This window comes from Eptatretus burgeri, chromosome 18 (assembly GCF_056783735.1).
Source record: "Eptatretus burgeri isolate ZD-2024b chromosome 18, Ebu_testis_v1, whole genome shotgun sequence".
Lineage (NCBI taxonomy): Eukaryota > Metazoa > Chordata > Myxini > Myxiniformes > Myxinidae > Eptatretus > Eptatretus burgeri.
Genome location: NC_140978.1, coordinates 34,909,842 through 34,934,343, shown reverse-complemented (window position 1 = coordinate 34,934,343; position 24,502 = coordinate 34,909,842). Strand labels below are relative to the sequence as shown.

The following is a 24,502-nucleotide window of genomic DNA, read 5'->3' as shown; positions in this document are numbered from 1 at the left end:
TCAATCGTTGACCTCTTTGGTGTAAAGCCTGACTGCTCTGGACGCTGGTGCTCAAGCAGATGGTGGCGAACCCTATCGAGAATTATCTGAGCAAAGACCTTGCCCGGCACTGAGAGCAGCGTCACCCCTCGGTAGTTGTTGCAGTCTTGGCGACCACCCTTCCCTTTCCAGAGAGGGACAACAAGGCCCCTCTTCCAGTCAGTTGGGATGATGCCTGTGTTCCAGGCAGAGCACAAAACTGCATGCAATGACACGAGTGCAGCATTTCCACCAGCCTTGAGAAGTTCGGCATGGATGCCACAGATCCCTGGAGCTTTGCCCCGTTTCAACTGGTTCACCGCAGCCCGTGTTTCCACAAGCGTAGGTGGACCACAGTTGATTCAAGGGTCAGCAACAGGGATTGTAACACCCTTGACGTCCAACTCGACAGTTGGGGGATCAGCCTGGTACAACCGCTCAAAGTAACCAGCCCAGCGGGCCTTCACTTCAGACTCCTCTGTTAAGAGCCTACCACTCTCTGCTCGAACTGTAGTGCTCCGAGGGATGGGCTTGGATGAACGTAATGCGCGAATTCCCCTGTAAGCGGGACGAGAATCACCTGTCCACAGGTGATGCTCTACCCCCTCACAGATTCCTCGCACATAGGCCTCCTTGTCCACCCTCAGTGCACGTACAGTTTTACGCCTCAGCTCCCTGAACAGCTCAGCTCTGCCATTCAGCCTGGCCCTGCGACTCTGGTCAATGGTATCCAGTGTCCCTTGAGAGACAAAATTCTTCTTTGCCCTGCGGTGAGCTCCAAGGCATCCACCGGCAACATCAAGGACGGTGGTCTTGAAGGCTCTCCACAACTCTTCAGGACCCCCCAAAGCACCCAGACCCCCCAAGTGTCCACTCAGCCTGTTCGCAAACTCCTCAGCTACTCTCTCATCCCTGAGCTTGGCAACATCCAGCCTCGGCTGGGACGGTACCATTCTCCAGGATTTAAGGTTTCTGGTGTATGTTCCCCCTCCATCCCCTCCCTTACCTCAAATGGCCGCACTGCTGATTCCACACGTGATAAAGCTGAATGTCTAAACTCGGTGTTTGCAGCTAAATCTTGTGTCCCAAACCCATCACTATCTCTACCCACTTTACCCAGTCGCACCCAACTGTCCCTGGACTCTGTATCCTTTTCTCCTGACAAGGTGGAGAGCTTGCTTTCAAACCTCAAGTCAGATTCTGCAACCGGTCCAGACGGCATCAGCCCACGTGTCCTCAAAGCCTGCTCTTCTGCTCTTGCTCACCCTCTCTCTGTTCTATTCACCCTCTCATTTTCCCAAGGTCATCTGCCATCTGCTTGGAAATCTGCTAACATCACTGCCCTGCATAAAAAAGGTGCAAAAACAGATCCCTATAACTACAGACCAATCAGCCTTCTCCCAATCATCAGCAAGGTTATGGAATCCATCATCGCTTCAGACATGAAATCCTTCCTCTTCTCCAATGGCTTGATTTCCAATCATCAATTTGGTTTCAGACCAGGTCACTCTACCCTAGATATGCTGCTACTGCTCTCCCATCAATGGATGGAGGTCCTCAATGCCAGACAGGAAATCCGAGCCGTATCCCTGGACATATCACGTGCTTTTGACACAGTCTGGCACCCTGCCCTACTCACCAAACTCTCTGCCCATGGTATTCAAGGCCATCTCCACTCATGGCTCGCAGACTTCCTCTCCTGTCGCAGTCAACGTGTGGCCCTAAATGGAGTTCTTTCATCTCCTCTTCCTGTGCAGGCTGGAGTTCCTCAAGGTAGCGTTCTGGGCCCTGTTCTTTTTCTGGTTTTCATCAATGATCTCTCGGACTCTCTGGAAAATCCTCTATTTCTCTTTGCCGATGACTCAACCCTCTGCCGTACCATCTGTCATCCCTCAGCCCGGCAAGCAGCAGCTTCTTCACTCACTGCAGATCTGGATAAAATCACAAACTGGTCCAACACGTGGAACATGTCTTTCAATCCAGACAAATCTCACACTCTCACTATGTCTCTTCGAAAGGACCGTTTACAAAACCCCCCATCCACTTTCTCAACAATCCTCTGGAAGAAGTCTTTTCTTTCAAGCTTCTGGGTCTCACTATCTGCCATGACCTTTCCTGGGAAAGTCACATTTCCAACCTTGCCTCAAAGCCAGTCGCCGACTGAGAATCCTCCGTCGTGCAAAGTCCTTCCTCGGCCCTCTTGAGCTCCTGACCACTTACAAAGCTTTTGTCCGTAGCCTGATGGAGTACTGCTCTCCCCTCTGGGCTGGTGCTCCTGCCTCCCACCTTTCTCGACTTCACGCTGTCGAAACCAGGGCATTTAAGATCATTGGCATCTCCCGCAATGAAGCTGAGTCTTTGGGCCTCTCACTCAATCACCGCAGGTTGGTCGGTGGTCTTTCTGTCTTCTACCGACTCCTCTCCAGCCTTGCCCCCCTGCTCTCTCTGCGATTTGTCCCAACCACATTTCCACAGGGCGCTCAAGGTCCGCCAACAACCCCCTTCTGGTAAAACTACCAAAATCACGAATCACTGCTCATCTTCACTCTTTCATTCCTCTTTTTTCCCGCCTTTGGAATAAACTTCCTCACTCTATTCTTTCCCATTCTTCCCTTCAGGCTTTCAAAACAGCTGTTCACCACCACCTCTTATCTTCCCCCATCCAAATCCTCGATCTTTTCTACCCCCGATAATCCACCCAAGCCCACTTCCTTCAATTCTCCTGCTTTCCTTCCTGAAAGTCCCTTTAATGTCCATCTTCCCCTCGCCATGTTCCCCGTCCCATCCCCATCCCTCTCCCTTCCACAGTTCACCTGTGTCTGTTCCCCAATGTTTTGTCCCTTCCACTCCCGCCCCTCTTGTCTCATGCCTCCTTGCTGTGAGTTGTGTGTTAGCTCTCATACGAGCCTCGACCAAGGTATACAAAAAAAAAAAAAAAAAAAAAAAAAAAAAAAAAGGGGCAGCTTTAGAGTTGCTACAACAAGCCTGTGGTCAGTATTGAGGAACTGAGCACTCCGGTAGACCCTGCAGTTCTGGATCATCCTCCAACGACCGTCAATGAGGACATGGTCAATCTCCTTTGCCACACCGCCAGCGTTGGAATACCAAGTCCAGCGATGAGTTTGTGGGCGCTGAAACCATGAACCAGCCACCCTAAGTCCATGACTTCTTGCAAAGTCAAGGAACTTAGTGCCATTCCGGTTCATAGTTCCTGACCCATGGGGACCAACACACACCTCATAACCGTCCCTATCAGTTCCAGTCGATGCATTGAAATCCCCCAAGACCAGAAGTGTCTCTCGTCTGGGGCACTGATCAACCACAGACTCGAGTGTGGCGTACAATGCATCCTTCACGGTGAGATCACTCGCCTCAGTCGGAGCATAAACAGAGACCAGGGAAATGACACCTAAGGAGTGACGAATCCTTAATCTCATAATACGCTCGTTGACAGGTGTTATCTCAATTATCATTGGTGTCAGCTTATTGGACACAGCTACAGCAACTCCTTGGGTATGGTAACCATCAGAGCGACCAGACCAATAGTAGGTGTAACCACACACCATTATCTCGCCGCAATCCGGTCTCCGAACCTCAGAGAGAGCTGCAATCCCGATGTCCAAACGCTTGAGCTCAGATGATAACAGAGACAGGTGATCATCCTCTCTTAGGGATAGGACATTCCAGGCACCCACCCGAAGGGACCGCCTCAGGTTAACCGAAGGAGACCGCCGTCTGGTGGACGACACCTCAGCACCACTCCGACACACTCTCCCGCAATCTGACCCAGGGATGTTACCCCGTGGTTTCCCTCCTATCAAAGATTGGGGGTCCCGAAGGCTTTGCCCCAATCCCGTCATCCGGTGAGCTGCCCTGCGAAGGGCGAACATTGAGAGCACGCTGAAAAACACTGCCATACGTCGTAGTACGCTGGCTTTAAACATTGTACTTTTGGGTTTTCCTCGAATTTTTTCATGCTTGAAATTTTACGACGTATGCCGGCGTATGACTCACACGTTCTCCTATGCTGGCCATAAGGTGTAAGCACGTTATGCGATCGTTGACACATGTTGAAACACGTTACTTGTAAGTTACTCATAAGTCGAAACACGTGGAGGTAATGTTTAGCATACCCGAAACTTATTTCTAACCTATGAGTAACGTTTTGTAAGCACGCTACACGAACGTTGTTCACACTTTGCAACACGTTACTTGAAAGTACGACTACTACGATTACTACTACCAACATCCACATCAGTAAATGCTCTCCAACTACTACTACTACTACTACCAACATCGACATCACTAAATTCTCTCGAACTACTACTGCTACTACTAATACTACTACTACTAACATTGACAACACTAAATTCTCTCGAACTACTACTACTACTACCAACATCGACATCACTAAATTCTCTCGAACTATGACTACTGCTACTACTACTACTAACATCGACATCACTAAATTCTCTCGAACTACTACTACTACTACTACTACTACTACTACTGCTACTGACATTGACATCTACTCAACATTGAGTCTGGAACACTGACGGGTTCCTCTTGTGAAGCCCATTTGTATATACCAATTCCCTAAACGCTGCCAATACGCCATTATACGGTAGCTGTAAGTTAGAAACACGTTCAGTAAGTTCTGTGGTCGTCCGGAAGACGTCAATCAAATTCGTCTACATACGCCAATGTGCGTTTGAGATACGTTACACATAGGTTCAAAGCACACTACTAATAGGTTCAAAGCACGCTACTAATAGGTTCAAAGCACGTTACTCGTCGGTTAAAAATTAAGTTTCGGGTCTGCTAAACATTACCTAGACGTGTTTCGACGTATGAGTAACTTACAAGTAACGTGTGGCCGACGTGTGTAAACGATTGCGGAGTGTGCTGAGAACTTATGCCAGTGTATGCGGAACTTGTGAGCCATACGTCGAGTACGTCGTAAAATTTTCAGCATGCTTGAAATTTCACGACGTACTCGACGTACCACGTAATATGCCAGCGTACTTCATTGTTTTTCATCGTGCTGCTAACGTATACACAACTTACCCATACCGTATTCGACGTGTGCCAGCGTTTTAGACACATTTTTCATAGGTCGGCATACGCTGGCTAAATCGTCAAGGTGTGACTGCGATGTTGACACTTCCAATTTTCAGGCGGTTATGATTTAAATCAGCGAGCGGCAGGTTTTTAACAGAGAACGCCACGAGTTCGTCGGCGATACGTGCAGCACACTATGACTAAGTTAAACTACCGTTGGGCATCGGTTGTGAACGCCGACAACAGGCTAAACATTCGTTGCTATAAGTTATCTTTAACACAACGAAACGTTCTGTGCCCGTTACTAATACATTATGCATACGAACAACACATTATGAATACTACCAAAACTTAAAAAAAAAGCTCAAAACTTCAGCGTACACCAACGTTTTACGTGCATTTTCATACGTTGCCATTCCTGGCTAAAACGTCAATGTGTGAGTGGGCCTTAAACGGCGACTGTTTACCGATTCCACCTGCCACATGGAGCTTCTTACGAACTTTCACCACTTTCATCGATCTTGGGCTCATGATTCAATTTTATTCCAAGTAACCTTCATTCCTTTCATTTCCTTATCAACAGTATGTCGCTGTGTCTCTCTTGGCCATGCAACCCTTCTCTTCCCATCAGGTAACCAGCATATTGCTCTTTTCTGTATATATTGATCCTCCATGTGCAACATGTGACCAATCCATCTCTACCTCCGAATTGTGATCTCTTCCATGATGCTTTCCTCCCTGTTGGCCATTCAACCTCTTTCTTACTCAACCATGTCAGACCAGAAGATTCTCAAGATTTCCTCATGACTGCTGTGCATGAAAGAGACCGGTTTGCTATTTCTTTTGTGATTTTCCAAGATTCAAATCCAAATAGGAAGATGTGGGCTATCAAAATCATCCACTAATACAATGCGGGCACTTTGGGTCAGTGTTGCTGTAAAAGAAAAAAAAAATGAACAAACAATGAAGATAAAACATTCCATTCGGAGCATGAAAAGCGTTAATAATGGTATAATAGCGGGTATGAAGAGAGAGCGCAACGCTATCAAGTGTGCCAAGCCCTTATCAACCGTACACATCTCGGTACAAAGCCAAGGAACAGAGCCCATCAACCGAGCAGCATTCAAAAGCTGGTGCGTTTTATTGCCAGAATAATGCATTCCAAAATAAAAAAATGTTCACCGAGACAAGTTTTATCACGAATGTAACACGTCGTGTGTGCTTTACCCAAACTGCACCTTCTGTTTTAGACCTGCAACAGTCACGACTTCAATACCTCTCATCCACTCGATAATAGATCAACATTTGGAACAAAAATAAATCCCGACCTGGAAGGCAGGGTCTCACAAACAGCTTCCTCACCGTGATGGCAACTTCTACAATGTTCTCGAAAACAAAAAGCCTGTAATCTCTTCTGCAGCACCTTGCGAGTGCATTGTTATGAGGACAGAGAGAGCGAGAGTGAGAGCGAGATAGACAGACGGAGAGAGAAAGAGAAAGAGAAAGAGAAAGAGAGAGAGAAAGAGAAAGAGAAAGAGAAAGAGAAAGAGAGAGAGAGAGAGAGAGAGAGAGAGAGAGACAGAGAGAGAGAGAGAGAGAGAGAGAGAGAGAGAGAGAGAGAGAGAGAGAGAGAGAGAGAGAGAGAGAGAGAGAGAGAGAGAGAGAGAGAGAGAGAGAGAGAGAGAGAGAGAGACAGATTGAGAGCGAGAGAGACAGACACGTGTGTTTGGGTTTTGTTCGTTGATGTTGGTGAGTCAAGGTGTAAAATTTTCGACAAATTTCCCCCCAAAAATACCTGCCGAGCATGAGGTACAACTACTATTTAGTACTACATTAATGGCACTGATTATTTCCCAGATTATTGTGGGGTGAGCGGGGTAAAGCTTTTGGCGCAAGTCTTTCAGGAACTGGCTGGCTGCTCAGGGTGCCGGAGGGGGAGGGTAACTCACCTATTCTTCATGAAAGACACAGAAGGATATTCAACGTATAGAAAATAATCGTCGTCGTTCGTATACAGTATAAGGTTGTGGGGTAGCATCATTGGCTGAGGGCACGGCTGTGCCGCTGATGCATTGCCCTTTGCTGGTTAGAGCAGGAATTTCTCATTTGTTCACGATGCCGGCAACAGCTCGTCACCGTGAGATCTTTAACATCCACCGACTAATGTTGGCAGATGGGACACCAATTTAAACGTCCATTTGAGGGACGGCACACACATTGATGAATCATCCTGTCTGTGAAACACCTTGATGACAGTTTCTATCTGAGCCGAGATTCAAATCCAGGCTAGACAGCTAAGAGACAAGTGTGCATACCTCTCGACCATCCTGTCATCCCACACCAACTAATGCTAACATTTGAAACACCTGACTTAACGTACATCCAAAGGACAATGCACTTTATGATGCAATATCCTGCCCAAATAACAGCAGACAGTTTACAGTCGACTCGGGAATCGAACCCAGACGAGACAGCTCAAATGTAAGTCCGCTACCTCTGCGCCATCCTATGAGACAACTGTCGTAGTTAATTTATATTTTTAGAGAATAATTTGTACACGCAATTCGGATCACGTGGCCAGCCCCGTGCACTTGGGGCAAGTTATGATGGTGCGGTTAAACGCTTTTTAATTAATTTTGTTTTCATCCGACACTTAACAAAAGTGCGGATAGAAAGATCAACGCCAACGAGGATAACTACAAAGGCATTTTGGTCATTTTCATAAAAAGTAGAGCCGAGTGTTGGCCATGAGATATCGAAGAATGACTCGAGCATTTATAGAAATAAAATATTTTTCAGGTGTCTGAATGCTTTATCTGAAAGAAGAAAGCATCGGAAGGCTTTGCTCTCGAAACGCCGTTTTAATTCGACTTCTGAATTTTGACAATCAAAGACAAACTGACTTTGATGGCTTTCTTCACATGTAGTAATATCTTAAATACACGGCTCAGGGTTCATGGTGGACCAAAGTTAAACTCGAGTGATTACACGTGTATTGCACAAATTATGCTCCATATTATATATATATATTATCAAGCGTTTCGGGTATCTATACACTGACACTTTACCCTATTTCTCATTCTTTGGCAGCATTGTTAAGGCAGCGAGCTATATCTACATTAACGTCTCATTTGTATACAAACAACCAGACTCGGTGGCATCATGGTGAAAGCATCCGCTCTGTGTTCGGGTGGTCGGTGGTTCAAACCCGACCCCGGCCGAGTCAAATCGAAGACTAATAATGAACGTGTTACTTCCTTGCTTCGTGCTCAGCATTTCAAAGGGATAGAGCATGGTCAACCAACCATAGGTTGGCAACCATTGTGCAAGCTTCATGGGCCTAATGGCCTCCTTCTACATTGAGTTCCTTGTAAAGGAACTCATTATTATTTATTATTATTATTAAACCGAGTCCCCAAAGTCAAATCCAAAAGTTCGTATTGTGAGCTAAAACGAAAAGCGAGAGAGTTCCAAAGTATCCGTTATTGGATGTCATCGCATAAACACTCTTGCCTCCAATTTGGCTGCATCACAGATGCAAAAACATTCACCAACCAAACTCTTACCATCAGCGAACAAAATAAAAAATAAATAAAAATAAATGGAGTTATTGTGGTTGGAGGAGGTGGGAGGGAAAAAGGGGAAAGGGTGGGGGAGGAGGAGATGAGAATGAAGTTGGATTGAACCAGGCAGTTGGCAAAGTCGTTTTGCCAAGTCACAACTCAGACGTGCCGAAGGAGAAATTAACGTCTTCCCTGTGAATGAAACGTCTTCTGTCGCCAAAGCAGCGGCAACCGTATCGAAGGCTCAGGTGATACATCTCTGCAGAAGGAACTCGACTTGGGCTTGCCCTCGCAGGATGTGCCCGTTCATTGGATTGGTATTGGGAGCCGAAAGTCCAATTACGGAATCCCTCAAGGCCTCAAACGTCCCGACAAACACCACGATGACACGTGTTGCTCCAATGCTGCCCTTGTTACGGAGAATCCTGTAGGTCACAGAGTCTTCCTGAAGGTATTGATCCAACTGCAGAGGAGAAATGCACAAGGGTATAAGATGTTGAACGTGTATACACAATGGGGTTGATTACACGAGCGAGCTTGTCATGGCAAGCTCGCATGCCCCGTTTGTACCATCTTTTCCCCTGTGCAGCGTCGTTATCGATTTTGTTCCTGAACGAGTAAAGTCTTTTGAATACTGCCGTGTCGAGGTGAATCCAGCAGGACTTGCGTCTTTTAGAACGTGGCCTTGTCAGAGGCGAACATTAAGTTGGCCAACTTGTCTGAAACTATGGATGTAAAAGTAGGATTTTCAAAATCTCAAAGACTTCGAGCTGTTACCATGTTACCCTAACTGTGGGGCCACGCTAATCCTCTCTGCATTGTCCCAATGGCCCTATTAGTAACAAAGATCAAGTTGGCTTGAAAAGTTAAACAACTTGACCAATTTGCCTTTTGCACTCTGTACAAGGACACTTTGCTGTTCAGCACGTCACGGTTGTGCCCCATGGCTATTCTAGTATACAAATAGAGACATGTGTAAAGATGCACACGATAAATTTCCACAGGTAAATTCGAGTAATGTGATTAAAGTTGTTGGAATCAGCAAAATCTCTGTGCGCACCTTGTTTTTCTGGGCCTCGGTCAGGCTCTGTGTGCCATGCAGCTCCACAAACACCACGTAGTGCGCATCGAAAGATCCTGCCGCATTTCCTGACGGCGAGGAAACCAAGCGGTCACTATGTGTAAGCGTCGATGTGCAAGACTAAACAAAGCATTCTCACAGTAGCTTGAGCTCCCACGTTGAGCGGGTGATGTACCAAGCAGGCGGCTCTCAGTTCCGCAGTACTCCACAAGCTCGGATCCACGCCAGTGTCGCGCAGCACAGTACACAGCCTGGTACAGCTGGGCCTCAGACGTTCTCTCCCCGCGCAGAGACAGCTCTTGGTCCAGTCTGTGCAGGCCGAGGGTGTGGGACAATGTGAGATACAAGGCCACTGCTTGGACAGTGATAGCCACACTACTTGAATTGCAAATTTCTGCATCCTCATACTATTAGGGCCTAAAAAAAAAAAACAAGAGCGCAAGTGAGCACAATATACGCCCGAAAAAGTCTCTGTGACATACACACACACGTGCGCGCACGCACACACACACACGTGCGCGCACGCACACACACACACACACAATTATATATTCAAACACGTCAATTTATGAAGAACAAGATGGTAGAAAAAATTGTGCTACTACATGGAAAACAGCAACCACTTTAGATGACGAACGTATGTCACAACACACCGTCTCCACAGTCTGTACCTAGGTACCAAATATGAAACGTGAAAGTTGTAAACTTTGGGAGTTAGAGTGCGGACAGGAACAGACGGACGGACGGACGACCGGTATCACATAATACGCCCCGATATATAGATCGGGCGTATAAAATGTCGAGTTTCCGGTAACCCAACTTTCCTCAATAATTATTATTTTTTTTTTGCAAGGGTCAACTTCTGGGTGGCCATTTAATGTCCGCTGTGCATGGCATTACTCTGTGCCGTTGTTGACCACTGTGGTGCATATCTCTGTCGCCAAGCCAAAGAGTTTACGTTTGGTACCCCACTGATAGGCTGGATCTGAATCCAGATCTAAACCGAATCTAATCAATTCTTCCTTTTTACAAACCAAACCTGTCCACCAAGTTTCATCCAAATCCATCAGCAACTTTTTTGAGATATATATATAGAGGTAAATATAGATGGTTTTTGGTAACATTTGGGAAAAACTCTGGGTGCAGCGTACTGTACCTGTATTTCAGTTGCACCACCGGGCTCCGATTGTAGAATTTCTTGACTTCACAAACATCGCCAGTGCGGCACCTGCACAAAGCGGCAATCACAGGGAAAATGCTTCACGCAAACTACAGTGATGAACATGCAGATTATCGTAAAATACAACACAAAAAACACACAAATGTTCAACATCGTGTACAAGTGTACTTGGTGCTGCTGTCTGGAGGCGCACTGTGTGATGCAGACCGCAGGTGCAAATGCCATTTGCTGCACTCACTACATCAATCGCATTCATTCATTGGATGGCACACACATTGATGCTTTGCCCTGCATGTGAAACACCAGGCTGCCAGCTTATAGCTGGCTCGAGATTCAAAAGCAGGATCGCCAGCTCAGAGGTGAGTACGTGTACACATCTCTAGGCTATGCTGCGCAACGTTTCGATCTATTTGAAGTGAAATTTTGTGCAATAATTACATGTCGTGCTTTTTTATTACAAGTGACGGTGTTACCCTACACTACCCTCCATCATCTCGATTAATTAAGTACGATTTATCCAAGGAGTAAGGGGTGAGGGGAGGTCTATCATTCTTATTTTGAACAATTACACTTTCACGTTCATTACCTACGCCACCAAAGGTGGACCGAGGCTATGTATTATTCACCCCTGTTTGTTTGCTTGTTTATTTGTCTGCGAGCAGAGTATTTCAAAAAGTTATGGACGGATTCGGACAAAACTTGGAGGACAGGCTGGGTGTGTGACAAGGACCAATTGACTAGATTTTCATAAAGATCCAATAATTTTTTTAAGTGATTCTTCACCATTGAGTGATAGGTCGAAAACCAATATGAGGGTTCCCACTCAATCTCAAAAATGAAATTCCCTGACATTCCCTGACTTCCCCTGACTGTGTTGGTTAAGATTCCCTGACCTTTTCAAACGTAAAAATTTATAAAGCTATTTTAGTCGGCTCCTCCTCCCCACACAAACTCCTTTCCATCACCATTTTGATTTATACATGGTGTACATGCAATCATTTTCAATTCTTTTCTTCTTTTTAAAATGCCAATACTAGCAGAAAATTGTGTCCGCTTCAAAATTTATTTGAATCTTAAAATATGTTGGCGTGCTTTAGACAACTTTTGAATACCATTTTTGTTGGGAAATTAAACTGATTCTTCATTTGGGTGTTAACTTCGGTCTTTTTGAAAATGGTCCAGAAAGTACACTTTCCCAGCTACTGGCATTTTAATTTTTTTTTATTGATATAAAACTTACAAAACACAAATCATACTAATGTCAAACGTGCCAGGTACCATGACTAGATCAGAATTATATCAGAAAAAATTTAGCAACATTTTGAACATCTAAATCTTGCAAAATAACAACGAAACATTGATATTGTTAATGTGACATTACAGACAAACTAGAACACCCGATGATATTGCAGAAATGACTAACAGACTACGATATAGTACATTTTTCTATAAGCATCTGGTCCTAAAAAGGACCGTTTGTTGAACTTATACGGTTAGGTGGGTACTCCTGTACCATTACCTGCGGAAGCAGGTACGTTCACCGCCGCACAAGTGAAATTACTCAAATGTTACATGGGAAGTTTCAGTAACAGTCAAGATGTTATATACTAGAATTGCGAAAATGTCAATAACATCAAGCAGCGTGTGTAGCTTAGAATTATATGGTCGGCAAAAACTAGCAATTAAGGAAACAAATGTGAATTGTTTGAGTAACATTTTTGCAATACTTAACATATACAATATGGACAGTTGCTTACATTAAGTGAAATGTCAGTTTGTTACTTCTTTAGTTTCTGTAGTTCTGCTATTTCCATATCAACCTTCCGAGATTCAGTTGCTGCTTCTTCCATAAATTTTGCCTTTTTAGTCTGAAGCACTTTTATCTGCTCACATGCTTTCTTTTTAGCTGCAGTCTTTTGATCGAGCTCACTTGTGGCTGTACGTTTACATTCCAGTGCTGCTTGGTACCTGGCATGAGAACCCCTGACATACATCAATAGTGGCTTATCAATGTTCACAGAGGTGACTCCACCTTCTACCTGCACAGCATCATGAAAAGCATCTGCCTGCACAGCATCTTCACAGCAAACAATTCATGAAAAGAGCAATAAAGAAAACTTTTATAATCATGAACAAAATAATTGACTGGGTGTAAAGGGTACTAATTAATATCATTCGGCACTAATCACACATTTCCGTGACCAACAAAAAAAAATCCCTGACTTTCCCTGACCAACCTCAATTCCCTGACTTTCCCTGACTTCCCAAATCAGTGGAAACCCTGAATATATAGCACGATATCTCAAAAAGTTGGGGACAGATTCGGACGAAACTGGGTGGACGGATTGGGTATGAATCAATTTCACTTTGGTGAAGGTCCGAATCCGGATACAAGCATTTATACAAGCATTACCACCCCCGTCCCCCCTACTCCCACCGCCCAATCCTGCGCTCACCAATCATCCCTTTTTAAAATCCTGGATCTGCCTCAACAGAAATATTAATCCACATGGAACATTTTCTTCTGCACACGATTTGTTCAGTCTTTACTTCACACACGTGCTCATGAACTGATTTGCTTTTCGTGTTCAGGTTTCCAATATTTCCTCGACACATAAAGACCGTCCGTCCCCTGCCACCAAAGGTAAACCAAAAGAGTAATCCTGACGACTAATAACAGCAACTGCAATTGTGTACAATCATAAACCGACCTTCACTAATCTGATTACATTGCTGACGTACTCACTAACACAGACCATAACCTGAATAAAGAGCATCACAGCACACTGGTGGAGAGTGTTCACCATTTTGAAATCGCATTTTGGGTTTGCTTGTGTAGAAGTACATTTTCAATATTATTTTTCTCATGACTGGTTTTCCGTCACTTTGGCATTTGTGTGCAAATTGCAATGTTTGCATCCGCAGTTTGGAGTTTCATTTGACTGACCTCAAAGCCAATGGCTCATATATAGGACTGAAGACGAGAGGAAGAGGTGCCTGTCATGGCAGAATCGAACTAGAAAGGCACTCGGTAGAGAGCATACATCCACCGGCTCAACAGTTTACGTATTGCATCCCATTGAAAGGCCGGATCTGGATCCGGACCTGAACGAAAATGTAATCGGCTCGTTCTTGTTACCTCCCCAACTCATCACTCATCCACCAAGTTTTGTTGTAGCAAAAGGTGAGGGTCGTGCACAAATAGCTTTACCTGTAGATACCTGCAGAACTGCTCACAACCAACTCGTAACACCCGCCTTGCTCCAGTTCCTCCATGGACAATGTTTCTGGCCCATTTTGTCCAGCACTCTCCTCCGGAATGAACTCAAACAGCATCGAGCGAGGCATGAGTACGTAGGAAGCCTCCGGACACATTGGCCACAGATTGATGCCGATAAGTCCTGTCACGGAACAACAAGATTAGTCTGGGAATGTTTAGTGTCCATACATCAATCAGGATTACATAAATGCATACTTTGATTTGTGGTGAAAAATAACTGCCTTTGTGTTCATCAACATATTAATACACAAAACGGAATAATTATTGACCCGCTTTGGATCATAGGGTACTGAGTTTGAGCCCCGTTGGCTGCTGAATTAACACCAGGTGGGGTTGACTCAGCCTGTCATCCTTCCAAGGTCAGTGGAATGAGTACCAGTGTGTGCCCCAGTGAGAATAGGTATACCATATCCCTGTGTGTCATAAGAGGCGACGAAAGGGTTGGCATCAGGAAGGGCAGCCGGCCATAAAAACATTGCCTCAAAAATGGAACATGATTGTCATGGGGTCCACAAGGCTGAACCCCCTGCTTCATCAGGGGAAAATGGCCTGAAAATGTGTGTGTGTGTGTGTGTGTGTGTGTGTGTGTGTGTGTGTGTGTGTGTGTGTGTGTGTGTGTGTGTGTGTGTGTGTGTGTGTGTGTGTGTGTGTGTGTGTGTGTGTGTATATAATTATTGACCCACCACTTCCTGATGATCACTTGTACAACCCTCTTCCTCAACCTCTTTTCTCTCCCCCTCAAACACCCAAACATTCCTTTTCTCCAAGGTCATCTCGAATTCCCTTCCTCAAATTAATAATTCATAATTGATCCCACTCTAATTTAAATAAATAAGTATACCATCATGCCAAAGGTCATGGGACATCTTTAAATTATCGTTCTCACAATCGCATCCTATTTGCATTACCTTGAATACCATCAACAAATTAAGTATAAACAGTCAGGACATCATTGTTCAATTGCAGAGCATCATTATCCAATGAGGAGGTAGTTGGAGTTCCAGTGAGGAATGATTGTGACCTTTCAGAGCATTCTCACCCCTATAATGATTATTTCAAAAGTCCTCACTTTTGCAAATGAGCCATCTGGAAAATTTTCAAGAAGTGGACAATGACAGCGTAACAGCAACCCTGACCACAAGATCCCACAGGTTAATTAAAAAAAAAAAAAAAATCATCTCAGAAGGTAAGAGAACCCCCACATGATGGATTGTTAACATGGAGCACATCTGTTGGGATCCGAGATATTCTCCAAATGCCATCCCACTCCCCACCTCCACCCCTCCCATCAAACAATGGAGTCCAAAGATGGATTGCTTCTCCAAAAAATCCCTGATAAAATTTCACCAAGCCTCTTGACAGAAATGAGAAACTGTCGCTGAAGCTATGTGGAAAGGGTCCGATTTATTACACCATAGGGTTCGACCGTTTAAGGGATGGAAACGTGTTGATGCGAGTGTGAAATGCAAGCGATTAATATTCAACGTTTACCATCACGGGAGACAAGAGCGATGGCATGGGATGCCGGAGGACACCAAAGATATGCTCCTCTTCCAAAACAGACGATGTCCCACCGATTCGGTGCGTACTAGCTTCAAAATAAACGTCAAGTCTCGTCTTTCCTTTTGGAAATGGAACAAGGTCCCAGTGACCTTCTCAAGATGCTCGTCCTCCACTTTCCATGAGCCTCCAGAGTATAATTCCAGGATTATTGACATATCCATATCTATCTATCTATCTCTCTCTCTCTCTCTCGAAAAAAAAAAAAAAAACCGATGTTCATTATTATTCAGGCAGGGATGTGACCTCAGGCACCTTTGTGATCGGTAGTGTTGGACTGTATCAGATCGACAAATTGCTGGCTTGACGATAACAACAAACAAAGTTTGAAAGACCTCGGGGACCCGCGAGGCAAGTAATGGTGGAGAATCCCAACTCCAATCTGTCAAAAACCGGCAGATGTTCGAGTAGCGTAGTAAGTGTTCAGGATGATTAGAGTATGGGAAAGCCCTCAAGGCTATTGAACGCTGCACCCCAAAGCTTGTTACACATTGCCAATATACTAGGGTGCCCCAAGACGTTTGATGCAATGGTAAAAGATGGATCCTAATGCAAATATTACTCCCCTCAGCTCACTCTTGTATTGTTATCTTTCATAAGGAGCGAATTTACGCCGGACAAACATTTCCAATATATCAAAGAACCGGCTGTCAATGTTACCATTGGCATCGTTTTATTTTTTTACATATACAAAGTCAAGGCACGTGGAGCAGCTTGAACGTAGAATGGATCAGGACGTAGCAGAACAAAGGAAACAGGAGAAAGAGAGAGGGGAAACACAACAACAGCAGGGATGACAGACAAAATAGATGAAGATTTGGACAAATAAGAGACGTGGGGAAGAATGAGGGGGAGAGGAGGACACATGGGGTGGACAAGATGGATACAGAAGTAAACTCTCAGGAAAGAGAAACGTGGAAAGAAGTGGGGGCTCGGGGAGGGTTTTTGAGGTTATAAAAGATCATGGTTTTGGAAGAGTGATGATCTGAGATGGTGGTGAATAGCTGTCTTGAAGACCTGGAGGGAAGGATGAGATTGAAGAGAGTGTGGAAGTTGATTCCACAGGTGGGAGAAAAAGAGGAAAAAATGAGCGGAGGTGAGCAGTCATCCTGGATTTTATTAGTTTCACCAGAATAGGTTTTGATGGTGCACTGCGTGCACCCTGCAGGAACCTGGGGGTAAGAGGGTTGGGGGGGGGGAGTGGGAGCAGTTATGTAAAAAGTAGAGGGTGCAAAACCAGAAGGGAGGAGGTAGAAGAAAGAGACCATTGACCTGTCTGCAATGGGAAGGTGATAGGCCTATACAGTTAGCATCATCATGGGAGATTCCAATGATCTTGAAGGCCTTGGTTTTCCTCAAGGTCAAGAGGAACAAGATGTGAGGTAGGGGCACCAATCCAGAGGGGAGAGCAGTGCCCCATGAATCTGCAAATGAAGGCCTTTTAGGTGGATAAGAGTTCAGGAGTGCCAAAAAGGACTTTGCATGACAGAGGACGTCCATTCAGCAACTGGCTTTGGAAGCCAACTTAGAAATGTGGTTTGCCCAACGAGAATCATGGCTGATAGTACAGCCCAAAAGTTTGAATGACTGAACCTCCTCAAGACTCAAGAGGAATGTTAAGAAAGAAGATTGGTGGGGGGGGGGGGGTTGTCAGACGGTCCTCTAGAGATAGTGCGAGTGTGAGATTTGTCAGGATTGAAAGACATATTCCAAGTGTTTGACCAGCTTGTGATTCTATCAATGTCTGCAGAGAGAGACGAGGCTGCTGTATGCCTATTTGAAGGATGAGGGATGCCACAGCAGAGGGTGGATTCATCAGAAAAGAGACAAAGAGGATTTTCCAGTGAGTCAGAGAGATCATTGATGAAGATCAGCAATGGGACTTGGCCAAGAACACTGCCTTGGGGCACTCCAGCCTTGACAGGGAGAGGAGATGAAAGGATTCTGTTGAGAGCCACACGTTGCTACAAGCATCGAGGAAGTCAGTAATCCAAGAGTGGAGTTGGCCTTAGATGCCATTGGCAGACCGTTTGGAGAGCACGGCAGCATGCCTGACTGCGTCAAAAGCACGAGATATGTCCAGAGAGATGGCCCTGATCTTATGTCTGATATTGAGGGCCTCCATCCATTGTTGGGAGAGTCGAAGCAGCATGCCCAAGGAAGAGCGACCAGGATTGAATGAGAATTCATGAACAGCGATGAGACTGTTGGAGAAAGGGAATGGTTTTATGTCAACTGTGATGATGGATTCCATGACCTTGCTGATGATTAGAAGTAAGCCGATTGGTCTGTAGTTAAGGGGATCAAATTTTGCACCTTTATGTGTAATCCAGTGATGTTGGCTGACTTCCAGGCAGATGGAAGATGACCTAGGTCCTCGGGCAAATGATAGGGTGAAAGGGCAGAGAGAGGAAGTGCAAGAGCAGCAGTAGCATATTTTTTAGGACACATGAGCTGATGCCGTCAGGTCCAGTTGCAGAATCAGAGTCGAGGATTGCCAGAACCTTCTCCACTTTCTCAGGTGCAAAAGACACAGAATCCAGGAGCAGTTGGTTATGATTGAGAAGGGTGGGCATTGAGAATAAGGGGTTGGGGCCACGAGATTTGGAAGCAAACACAGAATTGAGGCATTTGGCCTTATTAGGAGCAAAATCGGCTGTGATGCTATTTGAGGAGAGGGAAGGGATGGAAGGGGAGCATACACCATAAATAGACTTAACTCGGCACCACCAGGTTTTGGAGGAGGGAGAGAAGTTTGAAAGTTAACTCTTGAGATTAGACAGATGTTGACTTTTGCGGCTTTCCTGAGAGTGGACAAACACTTGTTACGAGCTTTGTGGAAGGATCTGAGATTGCCTTCAGTCGGGTTTTCCTTCCAGGAGGAGAAGGCAAGTTGTTTCAAAGCTATTGACTCACCACTGGATTCAATGTACCATGGGTGGGAAGAAGTGTTGAATAACTGGGATTAGATGGGATGAATCTGTGCATGTGAGAGAGCACGTTTATATGGAAGAATTCCCAGGCTGAGTTAACATCAGGGGCAGTACGTATGGGAGACCAGTCCTGAAAAGAGATGACTGCTTGCAGTCCATGCCAATCTGCTTGAGTGAACTGCCAGACTCTCCGTTGTTGCGGCAGTTCTCTTTGACTCTCAAAAGCATATGATCAGATTGGAGCAGAGGAAAAGCAGGAGCCACTTGCATGGAAATTAATCATCGCCAAGTACAGAAAGGAGGATTTGCGATTGGCAGAATTCTGGGATGGAACGTTCACAGATTGAGTCAGTCCCATGGAGTCACAGAGATCCTCCACCTCAGTGTCATGGCTGGTGAGAGAGGTCACAGTGACAATGAAAATCATCACGTATGAGGAAGAGAGAGTTTGGATGAGTGGGGAGAGAGAGAGAGAGAGAGAGAGAGAGAGAGAGAGAGAGAGAGAGAGAGAGAGAGAGAGAGAGAGACAGTGCGAGAGAGAGAGAGAGACAGAGACAGTGCGAGAGAGAGAGAGACAGTGCGAGAGAGAGAGAGAGAGACAGAGACAGAGAGACAGAGACAGAGAGACAGAGACAGAGAGACAGAGACAGAGAGACAGAGACAGAGAGACAGAGACAGAGAGACAGAGACAGAGAGACAGAGACAGAGAGACAGAGACAGAGAGACAGAGAGACAGAGACAGAGAGAGACAGAGAGAGAGACAGAGAGAGAGACAGAGAGACAGAGAGACAGAGAGACAGAGAGACAGAGAGACAGAGACACAGAGACACAGAGACAGAGAGAGAGAGAGAGAGAGAGAGAGAGAGAGAGAGAGAGAGAGAGAGAGAGAGAGAGAGAGAGGAGATAAATGGAGTCGTCACAGTTTGGAGGATGGTACAACACACAGACAAAAACAAGCCAAGGGAGCGGAGGGGAACATTACAGCCAAATGTCCATGGATGCATGAGGCCTACCAAACCGAAGGAGACAAGAGCCAGGGACAAACACGAACGAGTCAGCAACATCCTGTGAGAGGACGGATTCTGTTCAACAGATGATGTCCGGTGCATCAGCAGCGGCATGCACTGAAAGATCTATCAGGTTGAAGCGGAAGCCTTGGATGTTTGAGGTCCACACAGTTAGGGACAAGGGAGGTGTTGTTGGCAGGGTACAGGAAAGTGGAAAGGAGCAAGGAAAGGGGAAGCTGGGGGCAAGGCATAGGGGAAGCTGGGAGGGCACTGGACGGGATGGGGAGAAGCTGGGAGAGGAGCAGGAAGAAGGGGAAGCAGAGAGGATGTGGGACGAGAGGGAAGATGTGAGAGGCGGAGTGTGATGGAGAAGATAGGAGGAGGAAGATGGGTGAGGGGAAGTGGATGCAGAAAGAAGGACATGAAGTGGGGAGGGATGCTGAAGAGGTGGACACAGAGAAGGGATGGGGTTGGAAAGAAGTGGGAATGTAGATGTTGGGGAGGGTACTAACATAGAGGGGTTTGACACCGTTAATGGATGTGAATGGGCAATTGATTTTATCGTCGCATGCAGACAACGTCCGAAAACTTGACTTCTCAAGATTCCTAGTCTGGATATATGGAGAGAGACATCATGGGAGGGGTGAAATGAATGGTTGTTGAAGGCACGGAAGAAAATGGTGCTGTAGGTATGGGAGAAGATTTCATGGATGAAGCGTTTAGGAGTGAAACAGGTTTGGAAATAAGCCTTATGAAGAAGAAGAAGAAGAGGAGGAATATATCATGCATGATGAAGAAAACCACATGGGGTGAAGAAAAACACAAAGCTTTTAAAGGAAGAAGTGTTTCATTCAATGAAGATTCAGTTTTGAGAAAATTTTTTAAAAAGGAAGGAATAAAGAATGAACAAAGGAGGAAAGTACAGGCAGAACGAGTTCAAAACATATTTTGGTGTGAAATTTGGTTTTCTAAGAACTATTCCACAAAGCCGACACTCTATGAAGATCATCTTCAAAGTTAGGGGTTTTACCTTGCCCCGTGGTATAGATTGGGGAGTACATGGCAACTCCTTTGCAGTAACAATTCCTCAACGCATCAGAGTGTGGATCGTTGGGGCCTGCATCCTTCACCATCACCAGTTGCAGATCTGGCCACAAACGCAGAGCAATTCCCTCAAAGCCCTCCTCTAGCTCGTGGCGAATCTCCTCCGCACGTTTTGGATCGGTGGTTAACCCATCTTCCAAATTCCTCCGCACGGCCACTGGGAGGCCAAGGGCCGTACAAATGAGACCTTTATCGATATCTTCAGCCAAAGCCTGCCAGCGAGTTCTGAGCAGGAGAAACGCGTTGTGCAACTGAGCCGTCCCAGGTGCTTCCAATCTCACCAAAGCACGCTGACATAAGGCAAAGAGTAGGTGGATATAGCAAGCATCAGGCCCAGCCGGTAGGTCTTGCCCAGCCATTGGGGTCGATAGGCCGTACGACAGCAACTTGTTGAAAAACCCTGGGTTCACATCGGGTGTGGTTGGAATCCCAGAACGAGTCGGAAGACAGGAATGCGTGTAGGAAAAACGACAGGCCTTTTGACGGCTGCACATTTCTCGACTTGCACCCAAAATTGCATCAAAAGAAACGGCAATTCCCTAAAAAGAAAAATGGAAAACAAACTGGTGACGTTTTGCCCAGAAAAAAAAAATATTCTCCTGACAACAACAAATCAGGAAGCAACACTTCCAAGTTCAAAAAGTTCATCATCGTATTATCTTTAAGTAAACTTGCCGCCAAAGTGGTGACGTTTCCCATGTTAGAGTCAAATAATTAATTGTATCACATACTACAAGTGTTTACTCATCAATTCCAATATCTATACATTACGAAGGTTCGTGCTTCATGGGTTCAAATGGGAGTGGGGTGGGAGAGTTTGGACCCTGACCTGCGCGTAGTTACGCAATGCATCGTGCATGATGGGAAAGATGACCTTTTGTCCAGAACAATGCCTCGATACAAGGAGTTTCCATGGTTTTCGCATGCTGTGCACCTCCTCCTCGACCACGCAGCAGGTGCCCGAGAGCTGATAATCCTCGACCCGTGTAAGGGGGTATGTGGACCGAAACAAAGCTCGGTTGCTTTTGGATTCCTGCTCATCGCGGCCACGTTTGCACTCTGCGATGGGATTACTCCGTAGCCAATGACGCAAAAGGTTGGACTGGATGCGCTGCACGTCCTGAGTGTCCCTTTCCAGCCGTTGTCGCTCCCACCAACCCAGCCTAATATACGAACAATACGGTGGGAGAAAACTTATAGTTAATCTCAGATGGAAAAAACAAAACAAGTTTCAATAAATATTTCAAATTAATATCACAACTTGATATCTCGTTTATCTCGGCCTGGGCATAACAGGAGCGTTGCTTGGAAGGTTTCTCAGCTTGGCTGTCAAGCTCTGACACCCAGGAAGCATCCGTTATTTGATGTGTCGAATCATCGACTTTAATGTATGTCAGATGTAGCTTCAAGGCTGTCTGATATTGGGCAACGAGGTCAGCTTTCATTTCCTCCATCAATGACAAGCCAGAAACATTACTGTAGGAACCAGATGGGTTATGAGAACCTGTTGAAAGCTTAAACCCCAAGAGAAAACAGAACAGTACCAGGTGAATGAGAGCACACATTAAAAAAAAGGTTTTCTTTGTTTGGGGAATGGAATTTGGTGGGTGGGGGGCTGGGGGGGGATGGGGGTGACAGATGCCACATGCTTTGATACAGCAGGTAGCTTTTCATTTTCACGTAAAGCTAAAGCTCAAAAGAAACTTGATGGCAGAAACCGCATCACACCCCTCTTGGTTGCTTGTGACGTCATTACCAGACAGTCTTTGGTAATGTCTACTGCATATGCAAATCTATATACTTGATGCAAAAAGATTAAAAAAGAGGGGGTAAGTTATGGAAAATAGCAATGAGAAAAGGGAGCGGTTGAGGCAGCAGGAGATAGACTAGGGGGGAGCAAATTGGGGAGAATCACAATTCTGCCATTTAAGAAACGCGCACGCACGCACGCACGCACGCACGCACGCATGCACGCACACACGCACACACACACCACAAGTATTTCAATTAGGATTTCATGAACAGGTGTGTGGGGAAGCTGAGCGAAAGCAGACCAGGCCACAGCACGCGCCGTACTTGCCAGCGCACAATCGTAAAGCAGATTGGTGTCCAAATGATGGTCCACAGGTGCCCGGTAACGGTTATCGTGCGACGAATGACGCCAAAAAGTAACAATCCGGCTCCCAACACCGCCAACATGGTGAGCAGCAGCGCCGATACTAGAGGGAGAGTCATGATGCAGCAGAGGCTGGTGGAGAGGCGCGGGTTGGAAATCCGACGTTACTGGGGGACCTCAGGGTTTGGCTTCCACAGAGGCCGTGATTCTCGGTCAATCCCCTGCAAGCATTGCTTGGACAATAGAAACACGTCATCAGCACAGGTGTTTCTATCAACTGCAGGTATTATCATTTCCAAAAAGCATCAACAATGAACGTCATATCATCGATTCCAACACAAGTTACGTCATTTTGAAATGCAATGTCACGTGACAAAGTGGCAGCTACAGCCCAGATGTAACCAAATGTTATCAGAACTGTTGTATTTCAAAGTGATCACATTTGTACACAACAGCAGCTAAATGACACATAATCAACAACCATTCAATCTTACCAACCGACATGACCGAAACACTCCAACGACAACGATCTATAATGAGATAGATCTTCATTATGACGAAGACAGCATCAATCCTGATGCAATTGTGACAGCTTGTAATTGTTTAAATTGTACAATCTTGATGGAAAGCATTATTATATTTCATCAAGTTTCTCAAAACGACATCCCAGACCAACTTACCATACATGGGACAATTAAGCAGATTCCCCAAACGTTTCAGGCACAACTCTTCCACAAAGTCCTCTCGTCTCACCTGTAGATCACCTGTGTTTATATTCCTGCGCAGTGCATGCTGGGTAGGATATCCAATTTCAGCATTGTCGAGGAGGGGGGGGGGGGCTCCGGATGGATTCCTGGCCGAGTAGTTTACAGTTATCAGTTTTAATAACTTTCTCCACCAGTCCACGTCGTGGGAGTAAAGCTGCGAGACAAACAGCACAAGCAAGGCATTGTGCTGTCACAGGACTGCCCTCCGACGTCACAAAGTACGTTTTCCTCTAACTGTGTCCCCTTCGCTTTGTTATTCATCCGATGATAACACTTTGGTTGTACGATGTATCAAGTGCGTGTCTGTGTACGGCGCGTACGTACTGTGCGTTCCACTCATACTTACGTACGTAAGAACGGGCCGATCTTACCCCGTCGATCCTTGCACTTCCCGTGCGGAAGAGTTCGAAGAACGCTCTGCGAGCGCCCCCCTGCGGCCGCACGCGCCTCGTGACGTCACGTGACAGCAGCGTGAGGGGGGCAGGTCTCAGCTTGGGGGGGGGGCAGAGCCTTAATTCAAGGAGGTCAATGTTGCCTGTTGCAGTGTTTCCGTGTTCTCTAAATATTTTCTTCTGAGGTTCGATATCCTGGTGATTCGTCAAGGTGTGTGCCATCCCTCGGATGGACGTTAAACTGGGCATCCCATCTACCAGCATGAATTGGTGGACGTCAAATATCCCAAAGTATCCTTCGTGAAGAGTGGGCGAGCTATCGCCAGCACCATGAACAAATTAGGCCGACTAATTATTGCTGTCACCTACAGGGGGACACCATCAGCAGTTCACAGCAATTTAAAAGGAACGGAGTCTTGCTCGAAGACTCCTGGAGTACA

General features: G+C 45.8%; 1 protein-coding gene across 4 annotated transcripts; it reads right to left on the bottom strand.

Annotated features, from left to right (window-relative positions):
- Positions 1–6,187: 6,187 nt before the first annotated feature.
- GHDC (GH3 domain containing) lies at positions 6,188–24,125 on the bottom strand. 4 transcript variants are annotated; one of them, XM_085863894.1, is made up of 10 exons: positions 24,017–24,124; positions 23,584–23,824; positions 22,868–23,136; positions 21,617–21,950; positions 20,714–21,326; positions 14,115–14,304; positions 10,880–10,951; positions 9,899–10,032; positions 9,703–9,791; positions 6,188–9,105 (listed from the first exon to the last, which is right to left on the bottom strand). In XM_085863894.1, exons 3-10 carry the CDS (start codon positions 23,020–23,022, stop codon positions 8,887–8,889), a joined length of 1,806 nt encoding a protein of 601 aa, XP_085720020.1. In that variant the 5' UTR covers positions 23,023–23,136; positions 23,584–23,824; positions 24,017–24,124; the 3' UTR covers positions 6,188–8,886. The 4 variants fall into 4 exon arrangements, with proteins under 4 accessions (XP_085720020.1, XP_085720019.1, XP_085720021.1 ...); XM_085863893.1 differs by having other exon boundaries at positions 23,657–23,824; XM_085863895.1 differs by having other exon boundaries at positions 23,668–23,824.
- Positions 24,126–24,502: the final 377 nt, after the last annotated feature.